At 45.2% G+C, this 26,152-nt stretch overlaps 1 protein-coding gene across 1 annotated transcript in view; it reads left to right on the top strand.

The window, feature by feature from the left end:
- The window catches only part of Ctnnbl1 (catenin beta like 1), a 160,256-nt gene that overhangs the window by 26,244 nt on the left and 107,860 nt on the right, over nucleotides 1-26,152 (top strand). The window contains exons 2-4 of the mRNA XM_041670402.1: nucleotides 11,158-11,346; nucleotides 16,550-16,656; nucleotides 25,249-25,388. Of these exons, the coding sequence (XP_041526336.1) occupies nucleotides 11,158-11,346; nucleotides 16,550-16,656; nucleotides 25,249-25,388 (436 nt within the window). The remainder of the gene's footprint in view (nucleotides 1-11,157; nucleotides 11,347-16,549; nucleotides 16,657-25,248; nucleotides 25,389-26,152) is intronic.

Genomic DNA, 26,152 nt, shown 5'->3' with positions numbered 1-26,152 from the left:
TTGCCTTTTAGTGTGTGGGGGGTACTGATTATTCCCTTGCTTTTTAGTGTGTGGGGGGAACTGACTGCATTTCCGTTGGTTTGAGTCTCTTCTGGTTTTATTGGGAAGCCTTATTGAACAGCCTATATTTGAGGGCTCAGTCCTGAGTGCCACTCAGTAGGGAGAAAACAGACTGTGACAGCAGCAACATCATCAAATGCAGGATATGGAGATACACATAAAATAAAGTCTGCTAGTATGTCACCAATTACATAAACCAGAAGCAAGAGAATACACTGTGTCATGAGTTTAAAGTTTCTTAGGGTGCGTGTGAAAATAAATGGGACGAAGCAGCCAGGGAAGGGGAATAAGGCTGAATGAACTAAAAGAAAAGGGGTGGAGAGGATTGTTTGGAAAGGAAAAAGTGAGAAATTAGAAAAGGGTCTGACAATGGCTCAGCGCTTAAAGCATTGGCTGCTCTTGCAGAAGACCTGGGCATGGTTTCTAGTGGTGACTCACAACTATCTGTAACCCTAGTTCCAGGGGATCTAGTGCCCTGATCTGACCTCCTAGGGCACATAGTGCACATGCAGGCAGTCACCCATACATCTGAGCATTTAAAAGACTGGGGTGGGGGATGGTAAATTAAAAATGATAAAAGTAGAAAAGAAAGGAAGTTTCTCAATAATGAGAAAGTTGGAAAATCAAATTGATGAATGTAGGAAATGAAATAGAAAATAAAACACGTGTGTTTTTGTTTTCTTATTTTAAAGAAAAATAACAAACCCTAATGTGGTGGTTCAAGTGAGAACAAACATCACAGGCTCATATATTTGAATACTTTGTTTCCAGTTGGTGGAACTGTTTGGGAAGGATTTGGAGATGTGACCTGTTGAAGTAGGTATGTCACCAGGGACAAGGCTTTGAAGTGTCATGCCATTCTCAGTCTGTCTGTCTGTCTCTCGGGATGTAAACTTTCAGCTGTTCCTGCTCATGTGCCTTTGGACTCTCACTCTTTGAACCCATAAGCCCAATAGAACCACCTTCTTTTATAAATCATGGTGACTTATCATAGCAATAAAAAAGTAAGACACCCTATAAGATAAAATTGTAGTGCTACTATATGTATAGGAGGCATGGAGGGTGGGAGGACAGTTTGGGGAGTAAAAACTGGGTGTGGGGAAAGGAAGAGAAAAAATGATTGCTCAATAGTCAAAGATGTAGAAACAAAGATGAAAGTGAGACAGGAGAATAAGAGGCATTTTAAAATATGATAATATTATAAAGAAAAAAACTGCCTGAAGTGTAACATAGGAAAGAAGGTAACCAGGTGTTGGCAGCGTCTTCCTGGACTCTCGTGCACATATCCTACTGGGAATGCAGGTGGGGAGAGTGTGGTGGACTTTGGGCACTTGTCTTCCTGGTGGCTCATGCTGGTGCTGGTCCAGTACCGGACAAGTGTCTGTCTTTACTTGAGCTGCTCCTCTGGGTACCAGGGACTACTGCTGACCAACACTTAGCTCACAACTCCTGAAATAGCTGGTGTAGTGTGTGTGTGTGTCCTGAGGTACAGGGGATGTTGGAAGCAGCTCTGGCCCTCTGAGCTCTACACAAGCAGAGGCAGTCTTCATGCTTTCAAGACCTCCAAAGTATTAATCACCTCGCTGCAAGGATGCAGCTATGTGTAGCCTGCCAGAGCTTCAGTCTTCAGCGTCTATCAGGGAAGTGACAGCAGCTCAGTGGCTCTACCTGCTGAATTGAGTCTGGGGTCTTAGTTGGCGAGGTTTGTTCTGGCAACCAGGTGGGTTAGCCTTCTCTGTTCACTTCCGCTGCCCAAGATAAGCGTCCTGTAGCCTGCACTTTTGACTTGTCAGTAACTCCTGCTCTCCACAAACTCCAAGGCTGTCTGTCATGGAGGGCTGTGTCAAATTAACTTCAGGGTCTCAGACTTGTGGGTTGTTCCTTTGTTCTCAGGCTTTCAGGGTAGTACAGTTTCAAACAATAGGTTCTCTTTTAAGATGGTGCCAGGTCCCTGCCCAGGAAGTCAGTTACACAGAGGACAAAGTGGAATTCCTTTCACTGTCTGCCAGAGGAACCACTGTCTCACTAATCCAGAAACTGGTTTGAGGCTTGTGAGTTCTGGGTGCTTTTCCCAAGGGTTTGCTAGTGTCTCCTTAGCAGAACCTCCTGCTTGATCTTAAACTCTTCTGCTGCCTCTCCCGCCCCTCACAAACTTCTGTTTGGAGCTGTGTTGGGGTTGGCGTCTCTTTAGTGTGTCGCCTGTCCCTTTGTCCACACTTTCCCGGTGCTGTGCAGCTCCCTTTGCACATTTCTGAAGTATGTCCTCCTGCCCTCTGTTTGGGGGATTCTATTCTCCTTCTGCTGATCTTTCCCTTTTATCAGGTGGCAGTAAAGGGACTTCTAGTCCACCATCTTACCCTGGGTTTTTGATGATTGTGGACATTGGTAAAAATAACAGCTTGCCCAGTAGTTACTGTGGCCTCTGTGCTTTTATTTATTTATTTTTGATTGAGAATTACAGGAGGTTCTATTTTATATTTTGGGCTGGCTTTCCTGTAGGGCTTGGAGTTTTTGGTACCTGTTTTTTTTTTTTTCTTCCAGAAATACATGTAGATGTTCATGGTGGTGGTATAGTGGTTAGCAATAGCTGCCCTCAAAAAATACAGGTTAGTAGATAGCCACTGTTCATTAATAGTTTTCAAGTTTTAACTCTTGTGAATTTCCAAAGGCAAATTATATCTGCACGTAGCTATTTCGCAGAAGTGTGGCTTGCTGGCTCCTCTCGCTGCTTTGGCCCTTAGTTTACACAGGATCTTTGGAAAGTGGTCTGTTTAGTCATCCCACAGTCCTTTGGTGGGTGGGATTTTCCGTCTCTGATTGCTTTGATCTCTAATTATGAATTTTGGCTGATGGTAGTTGCAGTGGAAGAGACTGTGAGCCTTTTCAGTTGTGCCTTAAGCAAATTTGCAGGGGAGCCCTGATGTTAACTTTGGCAGGTTTCATGCCTGCAAATATTGATTGAGCCAGAAGTCCCCACTGTAAAATGTCACCAGTGAATGTGCAGCCAGTGCAGGCAGGGGAACTCATTACTGCAGCTCGTCTGCAGCTTCTCCGGTCAGGCCACTCACCACCATCTGGTAAGAACGAATGTTTGAAAACTACCTTTTATTCTGACAAAAGGTAATCAGGAGAGGTTAACAACCGATGATTTCTGAACAGTTCAGATTGGTTAGACCAATCCGTCCCCAAGCTCAGGCTGCGACATTCCAAATGTCTAATTATCTCACGGGGTATTAGAACATTTTAAAATGATGAAATCCCAAAGTCATGGTAGGAGGAATTTAATTATGTGTGTGCTCTCCTTTCTGCTCTGTGCTACACACCCGCTTTCCTATTAGAAGCATTTATTCTGAAGAAGAAAAGGCAGCGGGAAAGGAAGAGGCAAATAGGATTGCTGTCTTCAACTAAAGCTTCATTTTAAAGCCCCATATGTGAGAGTCAGGCTAGACTTGTCCTTCAAGGGCAAGGACTAGGGATCAGGGAAGGAGACTGAAGTTGGAAGGGTTTCCTCAGTGTGGTAAACCCTGAAGGAAAGATCTGAAGATGGGGGGGGGGGGGGACGGACGGTATATGGTCAGCAGGGGTGTTAGGAAGGTCCCAGCCTATGTCCACCCAGAGACGTTTTTAAAGAGGATTCAGGATTCAGTCGGCGGCACACGCCTTTAATCCCTGCATTCGGAAGGCAGAGACAGGTGGATCTCTGTGAGTTTGAGACCAGCCTGGTCTACAGAGCGAGTTCCAGGACAGACTCCAAAGCTGTAGAGAAACCCTGTCTCGAAAAACAAAACAACAAAAACGAAACAAAAGGATTCAGGCTGCAAATGGATGACTGTTGGGTGTCATGTTGGGTGTCATGGAGCTGCCTAAGGCACAGACTGACTCTAGTGCCTTGGAAGAACCATAGCAAGGTGTGGACAGGCATTTCCAGTAGAGTAGCTCTGGAGTCAACTCTTCATTAATGGTTCTCAAAACAAACCAAAGGAAAAAATGCCACCAAGGAGATAGTCATTTGCCTGCTCTTGTGTCCTTCCTCTGTCTTTCACTCAAAGTGCAGCTGGGGGAAGCTTACCTGTTAAATATTTCATGTTCAAAAGCAATTTTTTTTTTTTTTTTTGCTATTTCCCCCCAGTGATAGTGGGGATTGAACGCTACCACCGAGCTACACCTTCCACCCAGGAATCCATATCTTAAAGCCCATCAGTGTTCAGAGCCCCCTTCTACCTCTGCCTTACTGATTTTGAATCAAGTGTCACAAAAAGAAGGAATTCTGTGTGTCTTCTTTGGGCCACAGCATGCTCAGTGCTGTAGAAACATCACCTTTATGGGCAGATAAACATTAGGAGTGTCTATGAGAGGGAGTTATTAATCTTCATTTATAGTTAAGTTGCCATCCATAACTTAAATAGAGGGAGTGAGGCTTAGGAAACCATCTAGGACAGCACTATTAAAACAGGATTCCTGGCTCTGGCCATTATTTATTGGAAGGAAGCCTTTTGTTAATGCCTACTAACTACAGCTCTCCCCTCACATGGGGCCAGTCTGTGTTCTTGTATTCTTAGAGAAGCTTTGCCTGCTGTCCAGTGCATCCTCAGAATTCTCCTGTCTTATTTCCAGCTAGTCTTGGGTGAGAATGGAGAAGGAGCCTACAGAATTCTCCTGTCTTATTTCCAGCTGGTCTTGGGTGAGAATGAAGAAGGAGCCTACAGAATTCTCCTGTCTTATTTCCAGCTGGTCCTGGGTGAGAATGGAGAAGGAGCCCACTGTATTGGAATTAGCCTTGCACTCTCGCTCACCATAAGTTGCTTAAACCCACTGGGCTGGTAGTTAGACATTTTTGTCTTTCACCTTAAACTTCTGAATTCTGTTGTTTAAATCTTGAGCAACAGCGTGCACACCTCACTGGGTAGACCCTTCTCTGAGGTTATCTGAGCTCGCTCCCTGTTGCTAGGTGAAGAATTCCTGGTTTATTTCAAGGTCATGGAAGGCTTCTTTCTATTCATGTTTTCTAGTTCCCTTATGGAATTAGGTGTGCTTTCCCCTGTGTCATTATGAAAGCGTCTTTCCTGATTTATCTCCTTAGCCAGGTAACTTGGAATGTTACACTATCTTTAGAACATGCACACACATTTCCACTGTTGTGTCCCAGTGCACATGTGCTGTGCATTAATAATTGCACTGTTATGTTTTCATAATTTATCATAATGATACCATTATTGCTTCCTATAGAAGTTCTCCCCACCCCCAGCCTCCAAGTCTAATTGAGGTCGAGACAGACCATAAATGTGATAATACAGATTGCACGCTCAGAGGAAATGGAGTGGGTTTCATAGTGGAGTTTTAATTTAGGCTTCGTTCTGGTGATGTAGTCTCTTCCTATGGTACATTACTTTGAGTCCAATATAACTGTGTGTTCCCACAGCCCCTCATTATAGCTGCAGCTTCTCACTGCTTTTTAATTAAAAAAAAAAATAGAGAGGGGGAAATGAAACCTAAAGCTTAGGTTGGATATTGTCTGGGTACACAGGGAGTATTGCAGGCAGTTTGCTTACTTAATTTTTTAACTCTTTCAAAGCTTTTGTGACGATGTTTTGATGTCCGTTTCCGAGGGTTAGAGTGAGAGGGGTTGATGAGTACACAGCTGTGCGCTGACGCGGACACGGACCTGGACAGTTTGGGCGCATGCGTGGCCTTGCGGCCTCCTGTAAGCTTTGAGAGTTGATCCTTCCTGTGTCCTTGAAAGGCCACACTTTCCTGTGGTTGGATGGTGACTAGTGCTCAGAGAGCCTTTGACACGACCGTGGGAGTGAGGCTGGGATCTATGACGAAGGCCAGAGAAGCACTTCGAGGCTGATATTTGGAGCATTAGAAGTTAAGAGTTAACCATTTTTCTCCAGCCCTGTGGGCAGCAGAAGCAGAGAAATGACTTTATTAGGAACAGTTGCTTTTGTCATTCCTTTATCTTGAGGGATGCCACATACCTTTCACGGACCAGAGCAGATTAATCTCCAGAGGTGACTGGTAAGGATGGCTTAAGCCTCTTGAGATTGACCGTGGCATGAGAAGGGTGTCCATGGCCAGAGCTGCTGACCTCTGGCAGGTCTCCCTGTTACGCTCTCCTCTGACTCCCTGTAGTGAAATCAGCCTGGCGGCCTGAGCTCCAACCCCGAGCACACCTATGTTTGTGTGCAATCAGTTGCCTCCCCCAAGGGGTTCAGGCTGGAGAAATGGAGTCAAGAAATCTGCTTCTAGGTGAGATATGGAGTTTGCTGTGATTGTTGTGGGTTTCCAGGATTCCTAAGACCCCTGCTGCCTTCATTGTTGCTGAACGTTGGTTCCCTTAGGCTTCATCAGGGAGCAGCATGATGGCGGCCTGCACATGAAATGGGGCTGCTCGGTATGGCTGAGTGTGAATGTAAGTGCGAACCACGTGCCAAGGGCTTAGTATTAAAAAAAAAAGAGTAAACTAGCGTTTTAAAAATATTGACTATATACTAAATTGCTATTTTGGGCATATTGTACTAAATAAAATATCTATTAAAATTAGTTTTACCTGTTTCTTTTTACTTTTAAAGATGTGGCTGTTAAAAAATATTCATGCCAGTGGCTTGCACTGTATTTGATTATACCCATCCTGGACTGTGGCACACTCATTTTCCCTGTCCTAGTACAGAGCCTCAGCCACAGTTGGCACTTAGTAAATACTTGTTAAGGAGCCAACCCCAACCCATAACACTGAGGTCTTAGGAATGAGTGGAGCCTCTATTGAGAATGTCGGCGTTTGAAAACGAGACACATTGAGGAGTAAAGAGCAGAATTCTTGCATCTGTGGGAAAATGCTGAAATAAAGATCTCAGGGCCACCGTTGCACAGCTTACCTACCCACGGGAGAGGGGGGTGGCTGTGCCTCTGCTCTGCCAGGCCAGGTCCAAGAGGAACTGATGCTTATGTGTGCTGTTGAGGTAGATCAGTCAGAAAGGTTCTAGCAGCTTAATTTGCCTTGACCGTCCCTCTCCCCATGACCCAGTTTAGATGACACCCAACTGGAAGCTTGGGGCCGCCACTGGGCCTCCTGATTACAGTGTTTCCTGCCTAAGACATCTTTTGCCAAGTTTGTTGTTGTTGTTGTTAATGACTTACCACTTTAATCTAACCAAGGTATAATGTGGCTTTTGTCTGTGAGTACATTTAAGTCCCTCAGAACTGTGTCACTGAGAGTTGCATAATCAAGGTGGATGGGCACACTCTGATATGTCACTTCAGAAAGGATCAGCTTGTCTCTGCAAGTGTTTATTGAGAGCTAGCTGGCACCCCAGGCATCCTGTTCCCTGCTAATACAACACAACTGTTAACTACTTCTGGTCCCCAGAGATGAGGTGGATTAAAGTGCTGCCCTAGGAAAGTGCTGTTTCAATAGGTTGTTAGAGGTGAGGATGCAGCCCTCCCCTGACCTTTAAAGAGTGGGTTCTAAAGAGACAAGACCACTCTTTCTCCTTTGCCCTTCTTGATGGTGGCAGCACTCAGCTTCCTCCTGTGAAGTGCGACTCCACCACCTTTTCTCTCCATCCCGAAATCCCCTCTTTGTGGAGAACTCTGCAGCTCAGGTCCCTACTTAGCTGCTTTGGCTGCTGCTGCAGGCTCACACTAATCGCAATCACAGCGGGGTTTGTTTTATGAACCTAAAAGATCCCTGTTCCCAGGAGGCTGAAGTTCCTACTGCTGCGGAGCTACGGAGTTTTCTTAGAAGCCTGCTTCCTTGAAGGTGAAGCTACCTCCCTTTCTCTTCCCACACTAAAGCATCCATCTTTTTTTCTTGAGGTCTCGTATGTGGAAACCCCCCTCTTCCCTTTAAGGTTAGAACAGTAATGACAATACTAGGTTTTTATACTTAAGGAAATTGGGTATGTGCCAGGGAGACTCCGAAGAGAGTGAAAAGTAACAGAGGTACCCTGCAAGTGGAATTATTCTCCTGAGCACCATCATCTGCTCAGACTCACTGAAGCCCCTGGCATGTAAAGCCAGCAGGATTCACATGGACAAAGAATGACTTTGCACCCCTAGCGCGGTGCAATCCAGTGGCAGTCACAAGGCGAGATGTGTGATATCCATGATGAAAGTGTGTCTGCTATTACCAGACACCTTAGCAGGGTGTTGGTGAGCACAGCAGTTCTTCTGTTTGCTAGTAACAATCCACATGGCACTATTACGCTATCAGTAGGTGCAGTTGTCATTGGAGAAGGAAAAATTCATGAAGGAGCTCATCTCAGGTGTCTTGTGGGGAAGACGGAAGTACCTGGATTGCCTCATCATGGTCGTTTTCTTTATTTGGGACTGTTAGACTGTGGAGTGCTTTCCCTTTAAATGCAGCTTTTTAAAATCCACAAGGAAAAGGGTTATAGTCCTCATTTGCATTTTAGGAAGCTAAGGCCTAGGGAGGCAGACCATGTGCCCAAAGTTGTACTAGCTGAGCCAAACGGTGAGGAGATAGGGCCATTTGGTGTCTGCCATGGTGTTTCTCCTCGGTTTTGAAGCCCATTTTAGCAGAGCCCTGCTTTATTCTGTACGAGTCAGACTCAACAGTAAGACTCCTGTGCCCTGTGGTGGCAGAGGAACAGTGAAGCTCCAGTTTCGTGGGCTCAAAGCTTTTTCACCTTTCATATGCTTCGCTTCTGGAACACTTTTATTGTTGAAAAATAATTTGAGGCTGGAGAGAGAGGAAGGAGGCTTAGCTGTTTCAAGCATGTGCTGCTCTTGGAGAGGACCATGGTCAGGTCCTAGCACCTGCAGCTTACAACCTTCTTCAACTCCAGCCTCTGGACTCCTACTCTGTCTTCCACCCTGTGGGCACTTGCATTCAATGTGCATAAACATACATTCAAGCATGGAACTAAAAACTAATGAAATATTAAAATGTACTTGTGTGTGTTATATTCCGGAGTATGTGTGTGCATGGAGGTCAGAGGAGGTGTCCTGTTCTCTCTCTCTTATTTCTCTGAGTCAAGGTGTCTCACTGGACCTGGAGTTAGGCTGGCAGTGAGCCTCTTGTCTCTGCTGGGGTTACGGTCCCTGTGCAGCAATGCCCAGCTGTTTCTCATGTGTGTGCTGAGCTCTGAACTCGGTCTTCATGCATGTGAGCATGTGAGCATGAAGCACTGATATCCAGTGAGTCATCTCTTCAGCCCTGATCTTTTTTTTTAATTGACAACTCTGTAGGGCACAATGTATTTTGATATATTGAAGGGAGCAGGCAAAAACACCTTGGCTTGAATACTGCCATTTTGACTTCAGACTTTATTTTACTTGCAGGATAAAATAAAGTTTAGGTTCCCAAGCCCTAGGGGAGCTGGGAACTTTCCAATGGCCGATCATCTCTAATTCACAGAAATAGTCGCTGTGCAGCTTTCGTTCTTTAGAAACATTATGACTGTTCTTAACAACAAAAGGAACAAACGAATCTGACGGTCGGAGTGAAAGGTTTGCATTGTATTTTGGTTGACAATGATGGGACATTCAAGAAAGCCTCTGATCTCTAAATCCTGATTGGTGAAAATTGTAACTAACTTGACAGCAAATGTGATTTTTGTGTTTATAAACCCCACTTCTGCCCCTGCTCAGGACTGTCAGGAGAAATAAGGCTTCCAAGTCCTTGTCCTACAGCCCTGATCGATCAGTGACCCGCTTATGTAGTGAATTATTAAAATCTTTGGAACCCATCAGTGTTGTCCCTCTCCTTCCTTATGGCACATAACAGGCTAAGTGTAACAGTATGTTGCAATATAGAATGATTAAATCAGGAGAATTAACAGATCTATCACCGTCTACTCTTTGTGGCAAAAATTTTAAATATTTTTTCAAATTTGAAGGATGCAGAGTGCTAGTGTGTGCTGCATGTACCATTTGCTCACTAAAGGACTAAAGCTAATTCTTCAGTCATTCCCAACCATTCTTCTAGTCCCTGCTTCCGAGTTCTTCTCTATGAATGAGATTATGTGGTATTTCACTTAGCACAGTCTTCCAGATTGACCAGTTGTGATATATGCCCACAGTCATATTGCTAGTGGCAGCCTTTCTTCCCCCGGTGAAGTGGGACTCCAGAGAGCACACCCTACATTTCTCTCATCTGCGGATGGGCACCTTGCTCCTGTCTCATGGCTCTCATTGCTACACTGTGCGTTTCAGTGCAGGAACCTCTCTGCAGACTGACTCCACTTCCTTTGGAGACCCCCAGATCATATGGTGGTTGTTCTGTTTTCAGTTTTCTGAGCAGCCTCCATACTGTTCTCCATAATGGCCATGTTAACTCACATGCCCACCAGCAGGACACTCTCAGGGCTTCCTCTACTCCACACCTCCTTAGCTGTTCAAACAGATGATACCCCACGGATTCATTTGTGTTTCCTAATTAATAACATTGGGACTTTCCCCTCTCCTTTATCTCTTAGCCATTTCTGTATGTTCTCTTGAAGAGTGGCTAACCCTTGCCTGGCCTTTGGCCATCTGTTCTCCTGCATAGTAGAATCTGAAATCCAATAGACTTGGAAGTATCTATGTTATGAGTCTCTGTCTGAACTGAGGAGCTGAGAAACAGACCTTGATAGAAGATGTGTGCTGAAGGGTGGAGGTTGGGGATTGTATCCTACAAGGAAAGTGAGCCTGACTCAGTGTCCCCATGTCAAAGTGACCTTTCCCCTTGTGATTTCTATATACACCGGGAATCTTGGGAAGTGGTACAACCTCATTAAAAAAAAAAAAGGTCTGTTGGTCACAGTGTGTTTGCAAAACCATTGAGTGTCTGAAACGTCACAGAGCTAGCCTCGCTGTTCTGTGGAAAAGGTAAGCTGTGGCACTTAGCTGTCGGGACCCTTGGATGCTTTTAGATGTCTATCCTCTCCTGCACACCTTCCCCCACTTCTGAGAAAGGGTTTTTCTGTGTAGCCCTGGCTGTCCTGGAACTCATTCTGTTGACCAGGCTGGCCTTGAACTCAGAGATCCACCTGCCTCTGCCTCCTGAGCGCTGGGATTAAAGGTGTGCACCATGATGCCCCGCTGCCTGTTTCTTTTCCAGCTCTAATGCCCTATGTTTCTTTTCTTTTTTCTCAGCCCAACAGGGGCACGAAACGACCCCGGGATGATGAAGAAGAGGAACTAAAGACACGTCGCAAGCAGACTGGCCCTCGAGAACGCGGTCGCTATCGTGAGGAGGAGGCCACAGCAGCTGAAGAAACAGACGATGATAAAAAAAGGCTGCTGCAGATTATTGACAGGGATGGCGAGGAGGAAGAGGAAGAGGTAGTGAGCAAGAGCTGGGCAGGGGCCGTTGGAGTGACCCTGACATACCATCTGGGTCTTAACTGGGGACAGGATATTACCCTGAGCCTCCCAGTCTCATCTGTAAAATGGGGTTAAGAAATCCTGCATCAGAGTGTTGGGGCAAAGGTTGGGTGGAATCAAAGAGATAGAAAAGGATTTGCAGAGTAAGGAATGTTATGGGAACCAAGAGGAAGGATGACTGGTGTTGACAGGAGAAAGACAGAGAAAGCTTCTTGTCCTGCCATTCTGAGGACATGTAGAATACCCATCATTTTAAAATATAGTCCATAATCTAAAAAGAGTGTCAAATCCTATCAGTCACACAAGGTAATAGGGCTTTTAAGAATGAAGTTTAGGGGGCTGGAGAAATGATGGCTCAGTGGTTAACAGCACTTACTGGCAGCTCTTCCAGAGGACCTGGGTTCAATTCCTAGCACCCACATAGCAGCTCATAGCTGTCTGTAACTCCAGTTCCAGGGGCTCTGACACCTTCACATCAATGCATATAAAATAAGTTTCAAACAAAAAAAAAATGAAGTTTAAAGTACTATTAGATTAGATATGTGAGTCTTGTTTTAGCTTGGTGGTTTATGCCTATAGTCGAAGCTCTCAGAAGCTGAAGTGGATCGCTTGAGCCTAAGAGTTCAAGACCATCCCTGACAATATAGCAAAACCTTCCTTAGAAAAACAAAGCAACAGTCAGTCCTACAACAGTTGAAGGAAGGCAATACCTTTGGGCTGTTCTATTCAGTCTTACCCTGTACCTTTGAATAATATCCCTTTATGCCTCATGTGCCTGGGTTCTTCCCTTTAGGTCTAGTGTAGCACAAATTCTAATTGCTCTTAACAATAAAAATCCGGAGTTAGATATTGGAATAAAAGCTGAGAGATCAGAGAAGCAGAGCAGCCGGCCACTAGAGTTCTTACCTCTACCAATGTTCAGACCAAAGGGGCAAGCCTGTCCTCAGACTACATCCTCAGACTGCTCTGAACTCCTGTCTCCTCCCACCTTACATTCATCTCTCCACCCAGCCATATCACTCCTGTCTCCACCTCCCTAGTGCTGGATTAAAGGTGTGAGCTCTGTTTCTCTTTTAGACTGGATCATTTTTTGTATAGCCCAGAATGACCTTGAGCTAACAGAAAAGTGTCTGCCTCTGTCTCCCTAGTACTGGGTTTAAAGGTGTGTTTCACCACTGCCTGGCCTCTAGTGGCTTAACTCTGCGCTCTGATCTTCAGGCAAGATTTATTTGTTAAAACACAAACAAAATATCAGTACAGTCTGGGTCAGGTGAAATCCTCCAAGAATCCTATCCCATCTCCTAGGTGGCCCTGCAGGCTGGTCTCAGATTCTGTCCTCACTTGATTCTGTCTGTAGTCTTCACAGCAGGAGTCGTGGTCTGAAGCCCTTATTTGTCTCACATTTGCTTTCCTCCCTTGGCCTCCCATGAAATGGCCTGACTCTGTTGTGTTCACAGCTATGTCTCTGGCACTGAGGGCAACATCTAGCTCTTCCTAGGCCCTAATAAATATTTATGGAGTGAGTAAATGAATGGAGCAGAGAAGCACAGAGGTAAAATATCAGCGATTAAAACAAAATGGCCTCACCTTGTGTCTTTTTAAATCCTTAAGTGCTAACTTATATGCGGTTTCACTCTGGCATTTTGTTCAATATGAATTATGGAAATGTATTCTTAAGAGCCAGCTGTTTTCTAGTTCCCTCAAAGACATGATGCTAAGTTTGGCTTTTAAAAAGGAGGCAGGAGCATGAATCTGAGAAGAAGAAAAAAATTTGTATTCCAAACAGGTCTTTTCTATGTTATGACAATAACGCCTTCTTCCCAGGGGTCTGGACCAGTACTGTCTGAGGTTCTGCCCCTAAAATATATTGGCACTTGGGGAGTCTGTAGGAGAGAGCCCTGAGTTCTGAATTGTCTCCCAGAGCACAGCCTCGAAGGGCTTACAGAGTGTGTAGCTGGCACTCGTCCCTCAGGCTTCTGCTCAGTCTGCTCACCCTGTAGTTAATTGGAAGGTAGAATTCCTGTGAAGATGGTTTTGGGGGACAGTGACTGTCATGGGTAAGTAGTTTCCTGCCTGGGAGACAGAAATGTAATGGGGGAACAGCCTTCCTGTAAGGGACAGGGACAAAGAAATCACTTTGTAAAAATGGCACACGAAAGGCTAAAAGTCCAGGAGTTATTTTCTCACTCTACCAAAGTCCCATCTGATGGAAAACAAGCGGTGCTTGCCCTGTGTCACGTGGGCTGTAAAATATTATTGTCCTTTTTGTACTACATCACTAGCATCCATCTCTCTGAAATCTCCCGCCGGTTTCTGACGTTGAGCTATTGGAGATGCTGCTGAGGCTGATGACTAAGACTGATAATCCGGTTCTCTGGTGTTAGAGAGGAATTGAGGAGGGAAGCCAAACCCTGGAGAGGCTGGAATGCTGGAAATCCCCCAAGAACTGCACTCACATGAGTATAGTTCCCCCAGAGTGCTCAAGGTGTTGGCGAAGGAAGGGAAAGCAGTGGCTGTGAGGGAGGCTAGAGAGTGAGTTAGCCGTTCCCTAGACAGGGCTCTGTTGCTTAGCCCCTCTTCGTGTGCTGGGCATACTGTGTCTCTCGCTATTAAGAACAGCATCATTATTCATTACTGGAGTTCACCAAACAATTTTATGTACACAGTTTATTCAGGTCATCTCTGTGACCTTGAAAGATCCAGCAAACATTTTCATTCCAGCCCTCCCTCCCTCCATTCAGCTGCTCTTCACTGGGTGCCTGCCGTGAGCCAGGCACTAAAGAGTCAGCAGTAAGCAAGGAGGCATGGGCCATCTACAGGGTATTATGTCTGCCCTATTGTTTTTTAATTTAAAAATTTAATTTATATAGGTGTTTTGCCTATAGTGTAGGTACATGTATGGTGCCCTCAGAAGCCAGTAGAGAGCATTAGATCTCCTGGAACTGGAATTACAGACAGTTGTGAGCTGCTGTGTGGGTGCTGGGAATCAAACCTGGGTCCTCTGGAAGAACAGCCAGTGATCTTAATTGCTAAGCAGCCTCTCTAGCCACAATGTCTGCCCTCATCTGAAGTTGGAGCAGTTAGCTGGGCCAGATCCTTCCCGACTTTCCTTCTGTAGGCTACATGAAGGATTTGGGATTTATTCTAGACACTAAGGGGATGAACTTAGGAAAGACTGACGAGGCGTGAACTAGACTTGCTGGGGCTTTGAGAAATTTGTTAGTGAAGTTTTGTTGCTATGTGGTTGGTAAGGGGAGAGCTGAGTCTCTGAGTCCTAACCAGGCCAGACTGACTTTGGTTTTCACCGTGTCGGGGAAGCCCTCTAGAACTGTAGACCTGGGAGGGTGAGAGCCCCACAGAATGCTTCCAGATCCCGAGGTCGATAAAAACTAGGAAATGGCCGGGCGGTGGTGGCGCACGCCTTTAATCCCAGCACTTGGGAGGCAGAGGCAGGCGGATCTCTGTGAGTTCGAGACCAGCCTGGTCTACAAGAGCTAGTTCCAGGACAGGCTCCAAAACCACAGAGAAACCCTGTCTCGAAAAACCAAAAAAAAAAAAAAAAAAAAAAAAACTAGGAAATGGTGTCACCCTCAGAATGAATGTACAGGTTTCTCCCACTTAAAATCCAATATAGGAAGAACATTGAGATTTCATAATAAAATAATAGCTAGTATTTCTGAGTCCTTACAGAATTATAGGATGATTCAGTGCTTTCCAAAAGGATCTATTTCAAGTTCTCCTAAAAGCAGTTTCTTTATTGCTTTTAGGTGTGAGTTACGGCCATTACTACAGAGCGGAGGAGCTGGAGTTGGCAGTGTTAGAGAGGCAGGGTGCCCTGCTACATTAATTTAAACTGGAAAGTGAACTGAAGATACCTTTCTGAAATTCCGTATAGGTTGTGTGTTGTGGGGGAAGATAAATGATTCAAAGTTTTAAAAAAGATTTATGTGTGTGTGTGTACGTGTGTGCACATGTGCACACTTAACGTGCAAGTGCGTGTGCTTGCATGTGTGTAGGTATAGGTGTTGGTGGAGGCCAGTAGAGGGTATCAGACCTCCTGAAGCTAAAATTATAGGTGGTGTTTTGCTAGCTGGTGTGGGTGCTGGGAACTGAACTCTCAGAATCTCTGAAGAATAGGAACTCTTAACCTTGGAGCCTTTTCTCCAGTCCCTCAATATATAATATTCAATTCATTTACTTCTTTTATTTATCTCTGTGGTGTATGAAGCAAGACAATTCTGTGGTACTAGTTTTCTAATGCTTCCTCTGAGCTAGGTTACAGAAATGCTTTATTTTTCATATTTAATATTTATTCATCTGTTTTACAGCAGGGTCTCCCTAGGTAGCTCTGACTGGCATAGAATTTGCTATTTATACCAGGCTGGCCTTCGACTTGTGACAATCCCACTGCCTTTACCAGAATGTTGGGATTATAGGCATGTGATATCGTGTCCAATTATTAATCTTCCTTCCCTCTTTCCCGCTTTCCTTTTTTCCTTCCTTCCTTCCTTTTTTTTTTTTTTTTTTTTGTCTTATCATCTTCATGTAGCCAGGCCATGCTCAAACTAATCCTCTTGCCACATCTGACTCGTGGTTAACTAATCCTTGATGTGATACTAGCATTCCAAGGTACCTGTCTATCCCTCCTCTCAGTAGCTAAGGAGGACTAGGCACAGAAACATGTGAAGGAAGTGGTGTGTGTAGCGCCCCCAACTGCCACTTGTCCCTTATGGGCTGTGCAGAAACAGGCACAGAGAGCAGCTTTGGCCTGTACACTGGTTTGTGACCTGGTGCAAGGAAGAGACTAGAGGTCCCAGGCACTGACTTGGGTTTGATCTTTAGCAAATTCTTCTTAGTTTCTGACTCCTTCTTGCCTGTGCATCAAAGGGACAAGATAAATGTTGGCTAAAAGTACCCAGCATTGTTGTTTACTCTGCACCCACAGTGTGCCTGAGAAACCTTTGTGGATGAATCTTTACTGCCTGACACGGAGCTTTCCTGGTGTAGAGGCAGGGCAGTAGCTGTGACACCCAGGATGATGTCACCACCACCATTCCGGTTGGGGAGGAGGAGGCCCATGGCAGCAGGTGGACAGAGGAGCCATAATGACAGTGAATGAGTGTGCGATCCCTGACCACTGAAGCCGCTATCCTTGTTCCAGGAGGAGCCGCTGGATGAAAGCTCAGTGAAGAAGATGATCCTCACGTTTGAAAAGCGATCATATAAAAACCAGGAGCTGCGGATCAAGTTTCCCGACAATCCGGAGAAGTAAGACTCTACTTTGCTGACACCCCTCTCCTGCATTTTAGCCTGTTTTCTGATTTGTTGAGTTTGTTGCATGCTTTGATGGCTTTTTATGACTTGATCAGTGTGGTCCATAAGTTTGGAAGTCACTGGAAGGACACACAGGACTTGAGTCAGTGATGCTAAGGGCTATGGTTTATTACGACAGGAGTTCACAAAGGTGTTGACTGGTACAAATGCACATCTGCAGAGTCTAGAGAGATCTGTGTCCAGGCCTCCTGTTCCCTCGACTGGGGGAGGGCAGACAGACAGCACCGCATCCTGCCGTGCACTGCACTGGTGTATTCATGCCCTGGAGGCTGACCTGAGGACTGGGCAGGTCTGCATTCTCTGACAGCCACAGTCCAGACTTCCAGAATACAAGCAGCTGTGGGGTGTTACAGCTTGAGCCTGGAGCACCCTCAGCACTCAGGGACCAGCTCAGGCCAGCTCCTCAGCTGCTAGCAGGCTTCCTAAAGAGCGCCCCTACTTTGCTACATCATTCCTTCCCAGGATACCAGCCACGACTGCCAGGTGAAAGCTTTATTGCAGTGATCAGACAGGTGTACGTGGGGACCTCTCCCCCCAAGTAACCATAAATGATCACTTCTTTCTTAGCCTCAGAGTCTCTTCTGTGTGAGGCAACTGTGTTGTTGGGAAGACTGAGAACAATGGGCAGCTTGCCTGTTACACCCGCACCCAGTAGGTGCTCACGGTAGACACTCCTGAAATTTTTTTTTTACTGTGAGGTGCCATAGCATGGGATCTGGGATCTTTTCATCCTGAATCCCAATTAAAAAGGATTAAAGATCTGTATAGATTTTAGAGTTCTAAATCTCTGTTTTCTTCCCTGTCTTTCTCGCTTCCCAGATAGATGGTTTAATGAATTTTAATAGGCCCAAAGCCCTGAGGCAATTAAGAGTTGGATGGTGGGATCTTTGCATTCCAGTTGTAGGTTACTAGGGAGACTGACTATTAATGTGAGATAGAGGAAAATACACAGGTAGAGATGTAAGTAGGGTGCTGTGGGAGCATAGGAAGAAAGAGCGGGTGCTTTGTTGAGGGCCTCACAAGAAAGGTAGGGTTGGAGCTGGGCCTTGTGTTAGGCATGCAGCTAGCATAGAGTGAAAACAGTGTGGAGAGGATAGCTCAGAGGGCAAAGTCCTGCCACACAAGTGTGAGGACTTAAGTCTGGAACGTGCAAACACGTGTAAAGCTGGGTGGGTAGCACGGCTATAATCCCAGGGCTCCTACAGCGAGATGGGGGCAGAGATGGGCCAGCTAGAGTATAAGAGGCTGTCTCAAACAAGGCAGAAGGTGGGGACAGCACCTTCTGTTGTGTTTGGTCTCTACACATGCATTATGGCGTGTGTGCAGGCACACCCAAACATACTTCCACACAGACACGTGCATACATGCACATGCTTGAGAAGATGAGAAGCAGGGGAGGGAGAGAGAATATGCTAGAGGGTAGAGAGTCTTCACAGCAAGCCTGGGAGGCATTGGGACTCAGTAGTCTCCTTTTCTGTGGATGAAGGGATAGGGCAGGGAAAACCCAAGCCCTCTGTGACAGCAGCTAGATCACAGACCAGCTTCCTGGCATCTGCATTATCTCTGGTGTTGTGCTGACCTCCACTGCACAGCAGTTCACACTGTAGTGTATGTGTGCATGTGTGTGCATTTAATTGCACAATTATCACATAGACTGATACTATTGTAAAAAGTAGTTTGAATGTGTAAGTAGACTAAATAATGGAAGTCACCTTACCATATGGAACCTACTACCGCCCCAAGACCCACAGCTGGCCTTGTGACTGATTCTGTGAAGATTGCTTTAGACTGTTTGCTATACCCTGTTTTCTACTATACGAAGATTCAGCCTATACAAATTTGAGTTTATATAACAGGAAATGGCTGGTGCACTGTATTTCTTGTTTAGGAAATCCCATGGTGTATTTAGTTATTTTTGCATGAATGGACTTTAGGTTATTTTAAGTTTTTTAAAAATTTTATTTTATTTCATGTATATGCCTGTTTGTCTGTGTACCACATGTGAGCCTGACACCCATAGGGTCAGGAAAAGAATTAGATCCCCTGGAAATGGAATTGCATATGGTTGTGAACTCCATGAGGGAGCTGGGAATTAAACCTGGGTCCTCTGAAGAACAGTCAGTGTTCTTAACTGCTTAGCCATCTCTAGCAGTTTAGATTATTTTAAACATTGGCTTTTATAAACAGTTCTAGATAGACTTCCTTGTGTTTATACATGTTTTTGTGCTTGCATGTTCCGATGGGAATCCCTAAACGTTGAATGCTCAGACTGAAGGGGATGCAATTACAGTCTTTGAAAGCTACTCCAAGTCACTTGTTCTATCCTTTCCTTCTCCAGCTGCCTTTCCTTCCCAAGTACTCACAGTAGTCATGACCACTCCTTCACACCTTTGCTGTTTATTTTCTTGTTCCTCCCTGTTAGACTCTTGCAATTGGGTGTAGATTGTGTCTCATTTGTTCCTGTGGCTTTGATGCGGTATCTGCGGGGCTGCAGGTGCTCAGTAAACATGAGAGTTCCGTGCAATCTTTGTCATCTTTATTAAATCCCTATGGCCTGGAAGCCAGGGACCCCTCAGGAGGCAGCTGTGCTACAGGTTGATAACACTGAAAATGTGAGATCTGATTTGTGCCCTGGAATGGCAGTACTGCCTTTGTGCCAGAGGCAGCCATTGCTCTGCGGTTGAGAGTGGTGAAGTCATGACAGGTATGGCTGCTGGCCTCCCATTAGGTACCTCTGGTCTCTTGTTGGGCCATTGATAAGCTGCTTTTCAGAAAGAGGTTTATGTTCCTTAAAGAGTGTTTGCCATTCAGAAAAGACTTTTTTGTGCTATTTTTAGTTTAGAATTTGAACATGTAAAAATTGAAATTACACTGTAAGAACTTTTTGTTGTGTCAAAAAGCAGTTAGGAAACTATCTTGTGCTTTAACCCTGAGTTCTTGAATTCTTGCTGGCATGATGTCTTCCATAATTCACCAGATGAGTGAGGGGCAATTAAGATGAAAATTGCTCCTGTGTATTTGAATGAGACTTTCCAGTTTGAGATCAAAAACATTCAGATTTATTTTCCTGTACATGTGAGTGTCATTTTGATCACATCCTCCCAGATGCTGTTCTGCATTTGGCTGTGGTTCAGTGGTGCTGACAGTCTTCCACCCACAGCCTCCTCGGCACTGTGATCTCTCTCCCAGACATCACACTGAGCATGCTGCTCTGTAGTACGCCTTCAGCTCTTTGCTTCCTTTTTCCAGGGATGGAATCATTTAGTGCAGCGGTTTCCAAGCTTTGTTTTTCTCACAGCCCCTTTGTGCTCTCATGTGAGTACCCTAAACTGCTTTTCTTAAAATAATTGTAGCAATCACAAGAATATGCACGAAGGCCTGAGTGCAGATTCCTAGCAATCCTATCAGAGGCCTGTACATGTGCCTGTAGCGCCAGCACTCTGGGAGGTGGATCCAGGAGGATCACTGAAGACTGAGGCCACCAGCCTAGCTCCACATTTATGAGAATCTCAAGGGGATTAGGTGGAGAGTGACACATCAGACACCTGAGCTGCTCCTCTGGCCTCTATATGTGTGCGCACACACACACACACACACACACACACACACACACACAAGACAATGGATGATATCCCTTGTGTGGACCTTGGGAAAACTCAATGGTGTGAACGCTAGTAAAAGAAATGTGAAAAGGGCTGATGGTACCTTAGAATTATGACAGTTTTGATCTGTCAGTTTACTCCTTCCCCAGGGATCTTCCACTGCCTCAGCTACATCAAGGGATTGGGGTGAGAGTCTCCTCATGGTCCCTCTGCAGTGAAGGCTGCTAGTGTGACTGCAGCTAAGACCGTCAGGTTTTGTAGTCCTGTTTTTGAACACTGAGGTCATTTGTTACTATTTACTCTCATGGTTGAAGGAGGACATCTTGCTTGTCTGAAGCAAATGAGCATGGGCAGACCGGGAGAACATTTTCTGTCCTGTCGGATGGAGTCCGTGACCCCATCTCTGCCTGGTTACTCTTTTAATATGTTGCTCTATTGCTTTCCCATCGCCTCTCACCTGACCTTGCCCCTGGCTGTGAGTCGTGTGTTGCTGAAGCTGTGCTGGCTCCCTGAAGACAGCCCTCTGCAAATAGTAAGTAGTGTGTGCTTTAAGTGAGTGGGCTGTACATGGCCAGCAGAAACGAAAGAGAGTTGTCCTTTTGATGACGTGACAGATGCAAGGCAGCTGCTGTGAGCCGACAGTATTGTTAGGCTGTCACTATCCTTCAGCCAGGAAGATATGGATCAAGATTTAGAAATAAGTGTAACATGTTCTATCTTTGACTACACTGGTGTGCAGTGGACATCCTTACACTTCATAGTGTATAATGAACGGCTTGTATTCATGGTAGGCTGGGAGCTCAGACACTGGACTGTTTTTTTTGTTTGTTGTATTCTCTGTACCTAGGCCAGTGACTGGCACCTGTTTAGGTCTGGTGAATGCTTGTTGGCACACTGCTCATGGTCACACCTAGGCCAGTCTTTCCTGAGTCCAGGTATTTCTCATTATGTCTCATTACCCATGTAACATTGTGTTTAGTAGGACTTTTGTGATGTACTTACAGTTTGCTTCTCTGTTGATTCACTTGAATCATATTCTGATCTTCTAAATCTTAAAAGCTTAGGGCTAATATCATATATTTCAAAGAATTGCAGAATTGGACTGAGGAGTGCTCTGTTGCTAGTGCTGTCTAAGCCTTGGCTATTCTGTCTGCTTGTTGGTTATGTATTTAATGGTACCAAGGTTGGGCACCAGGACGTTGCTCCTACTGGCAAGCTCTCCACTACTGGCTTATGCCCCAACTTTTGTTTTTTCAGACGAGGCCTCCAAGTGTGGTTGAGGCTGCTCTTGAACTCACTGTGTTGTCAAAGTGGTCTTGAACTTGTGATCCTCCTGGACTGGGATTATAGGCACCTACCAACACATCTAATGGGGTATTTTACTTTATTTTTGAGGCAAAGTCTAACTATGCAGCCCTGGCTGGTTTGGAGCTCACTATGTAGATCAAACTGGTCTGAGCTCACCAAGATCCATCTGTCTCTGCCTCCTGAGTGTTGAGATTAAAGGGGTATGTCATGATCCTGGGCTGGTGTTTATTTTTTTAGATCATTCCAAGTGACAAAGAAATCTATTCCATCTTTTAGCAATTCTGATTCTTAAGATTCCCAAAAATAAAGAAGAATTTCATTAGATTTTTCATATGAGAGGGTATGTGTCTCCCAGGATTAGTCTCTTTCTGTCCCCTGCAGTACAGCTCTTCTGTAACAGATGTCACAAAGCTTCTGGGTCATCTAGCCAGCATCAGGACTTTCTCCTGTCCTCTTTTAAGCAGACTCAGGTCACAGTTATTCTTGTGGTAGCGCTGCCTTTGTTCTTCCCTGAAGGCACCTGAGGTAGTTTCTGTGGTCACCAGTGAGGGAGCCAGGTGCTGGAGACCAGCGGTGAGTATGAAATAGATGGCCCTGGCGAGCCTTCTTGTGATTGGCATTGCATCATCAATGCCTCTACACTTAACGCTCTTTTGAGACTCCCTGACCACCGCACACATTGATGCTTGAAATCAGTGCGGTTTTCTTTTCCTTTTGCTGTATAGAACCTAGGGCCCTCTGTATGCCAGGCAAGTGTTCTGCCCCCGGACTTATACTCCCAGCCTTGCACAGCCCTTCACATTCACAATTCTGAATGGTCTAAAAACATTATCTATTTGCAAGCACAGAAGAAGGAGCCTTTTAAAAGTGATATTGGGAAATCTTGATAAAATAATTATAGAACTTGCTTTGAATAATAAACAGGTAAGAGTAGGCAAGAAAGCTTAACAGAGAGAGAATAACAAGGGCATGTTTCATAACAGCAGACGAAAACCGTAGCGGTGTGGGAATGTGGAGGCTCCAGAGTTGGTAAACAGATCAGTGAGAGCGTGGACAGCTAGAAACGATGGAAGTCTGCATCCTAGTTTAGGGTGTGGTGGATGACATTCTCCAGATGGGAGCGAAAGGGTAGATCGTGGAGTTATGGCAGCTGGCCAAACATTCATAGAAAATAAAGTTGACCTTGCCCCATAGCATGTTAAAATAAATTTCATAAGACATAAAATATCTGGTTTTCCCATAGAAAAGCTTCACTCATATACCTGTGAAATGGAGTTGGCAAAGACAGAGGTGCAACTACCTGGGTTTTTTGAAAACGTTTATTTTCAATAAATAAATAAAAATAAAGACCAATATGTCCAAAAAGCATAGTACATAATTTAAGAGATACAGAGAACATTTTTATAAATTGGTAGATAGGATGAGACCCTGGTTTTAAAATGGGCAATGGATGAATGTAAATAGTAAACAGAAAAATGTTAACCTTTTTTTTTTTAAATTGGAAATGCAAAATTTCTGAAGAGCTTTCTTTGCTCTCTTGCCCTGGAGCAATTTTGATTAGCTACTACTGCTTGGGAAGAGGGGAAGAAAAAACAGCCTTTCAAACATGGTTGTTAGCTTTCTGACAGAGGTTATCAGAATCTGTGAAGTCATGCATTCTCCTGGACATGGCGCTTTCCTCCCTGGGAATTTACCCCACACTTGGTGATTGTGGATGCATACAGCTACATGCCCTTTGTTACGGGGGGGGGGGGGGTGCACACAGCTACATGCAGTTTGTTAGGGGCAGGGGAGTGGAAACTGTCTCAGTGTCTGAGAGAGGGGAATTCTTCAAATGCGTTACAGTATGCCAACACGAGTGTGTTTACTATGCAACTGTTTAAAATTGATGATTTACAACAGGAATTTCAGATAAACAGTCTCCCACGCACTCAGATTGATTGGCAGTCCCTTCTTGGAACACTGTCTTGAGAAGGACTCGGAAGCCAGGGCCAGGCTTAGCACCAGGGAGACTGGTGTGATCAGGGAGGGGCTTCTTGGGAGGAGAGACCAGTAGCACTTTGTCAGGAGTTGGCTCACCCTGTTGTACGGAATGTGTAGGTGGTATTAACGGCAGCAGTAAAATTGAGCGTAGACCAGAGATTTGCTTTGTGGGTGAAAGGCTAAGAATTGAGAAAAATGACCCAAACCCACTGGAATATCATCAGTGGTTATCTCTGGCTCAGAGGATATGGATGACTTTTGTGTACTTTTAAATAGCTTCCCTTTCTTTTTCTAGTTTTCTGTGAAAAGTAATATTTTATAATTATAAAATATATGTAAGTGTTTAAAATAATGACAGGAGAAACAATGGAAGGGTATTAGCTATGAGTATTTAACAAAATATATTCTAGGTTTTGTTCCTTATGAATTCTTGATTCCAGTGGCTGATTAGCCTTCAGCATCTAGAAAATGAGAAATCCTTCGTGGCTCCCACAGGCCTTGCTTGTGTCCCTACCTCCCTCCTTCTCTCCCTCTCTCCCCCTCCCTCCCTTGCTTCTTTTCTTTTCCTTTTTTTCTTTTTGTGGCCTCCACTTAATGAGATGGGCATCTGTGGACATAGGAGACAAAAGCTAGAGTTCCTGTCTGTCCAAAGCATACGTTCCAGAAGAGAAGCTGGACTTAGAGTCATGGTAGTGGCTCAGTATGGGAGCAGTAGGCACAGGTTTTCTCCTTAGGAGTGTGACACTGCTGAGTGGCCTGTGTGTTTTGACTCTTGTTCCACAGCACCCTGTGGAAGGTGCCATTACTGTCCCACTTATACAAATGAGGAAACCAACACGTAGAGACACCAGGAAAGTGACTGAGCCAGGTGCAGCCCAGCCCACTGGGTCCTGAAGCCTGTGTCGCCATGTGTCCTCTCAGTCACTTTGGGTCAGGTACTGTTCAGTGGCTGGACTTGCCTTAGCTCATTTGCTTCTGAGAGCAAACCTTCCTGACTTGTTCATCCAGGCACTCCTTAGTCATCCGGCACTGTGGAGGTCATGCAGAGGGCGTGGAAAGTAGTCCTGTTCCCTGTGTCGGGGGTAGACTTGTGAGACAGGGGGCAGTGATTGCAGCATCAGAGATTAGGTCAGCCTGACCTGTGGTGTCTCATCTTGCCAGAGGTGGCTGCTGGGGAAGCTGCAGTGCCTGTTTCTTCTTTATATGGGAGAAGAGAATAATTTGCTCTTGATCTGAAGGGGAGTAAGAGAAACCTTCTTTGGATTAGGACATAGTCAGTCCAGGGCCCCAGAGTAGATTGCACCCCAAGGGGTAATGGTAGCTAATCCATAGGACTAGAGGGCAGATCCTTTATTGCTACAGAATGCTTCGAGGGCCTTAAGAGGCAGCCGTGGCTGTAGGAGTAAGGGGACCCCTGTAACGAGATCTGAATCCAAGATTGATTCTTGTAATGAGGAAATCGATTTCCCAAGGAAACTGTGTGACAGTATGATGTCTGGATGAGTGGACTTCTTGGTTGGTCCGTCGTAGACATTTTGACAGATTGTGTCAGTCTAGATTGTGTTTCTGTTTGCTCTCGCATGCGAGAGTACCCCTTGCCTTTCAGTGACCGTGTCCTGTTCTTTCCTCCTAGGTTCATGGAATCCGAACTGGACCTCAATGACATCATTCAGGAGATGCACGTGGTGGCCACCATGCCAGACCTGTACCACCTTCTAGTGGAGCTGAGTGCTGTGCAGTCACTTCTCGGCCTCCTGGGACATGATAATACAGATATCCTTCAGATCTGTGCGGGCAGAAGGCTGACACAGGAAGAGCTGTTTACTCTCTACGCCTGTCTGTCTCTGCTGACGGGTGCTGTCACGTTTGCGATTCTGTTTCCATTCTGAAACACACACTGCTCTTTACTCATCTGAAAACCTGAGCTGGGTCTGTTAACAGGCCTCGAGCAGATTCTTAATTGTCCTGGTCTCTGTTAGTGCTCTACACACCGTTCATACACCAACAGCATTAATTTTCCACATCAGAACTTGGAAGCTCCTTATTGAGGCAAGACCAGACAGATTTGAAAGTGTTGATGTAGACATCATTCTACTAACAGATGGCTCTGTGGATTGAGGCTGGAGGAAGCAGTGAACCGTGGCAGAATGCTTGTCGGGCTGTCCAGAGGATAGGGAAGCTTGTCTGTTTTGTCCACTACTATTTTCTAGTTCCTTAAGAAAAGACTGGGTATCAGTGCCTAGCAAATAGTATTTCCTATTTGTTGAATGAACATTAGACCTAAACCAACAATGTGGACTTGATTCCTGGCCTCGTTTTCTGTAAAATTTGGTATTTACACCCGCAAAACTAGAGTTGACAACCTTGTCCCTTAGTGCTACTGAGGAAATCAGAGACGTTAACTTGTCATATAGAACTCCTGGTGCCTGCTAGGCACTTAGGAATGTTCCGTGTCGCGACTTCCAAACCTTTTCATACTTTGCCTGTTGCCCTGTGTGCAGTCGCTGCAGTGCAGTGTTTTATGTGCTGGGCGTGGG

Source organism: Microtus oregoni, unplaced genomic scaffold (assembly GCF_018167655.1).
Source record: "Microtus oregoni isolate MIOR12 unplaced genomic scaffold, Mior012 000020F_ref0000438, whole genome shotgun sequence".
In the NCBI taxonomy this organism is placed as follows: Eukaryota; Metazoa; Chordata; class Mammalia; order Rodentia; family Cricetidae; genus Microtus; species Microtus oregoni.
Note: the sequence above shows the minus strand (reverse complement) of the source record. Positions and strands in the feature narration are given on the sequence as shown.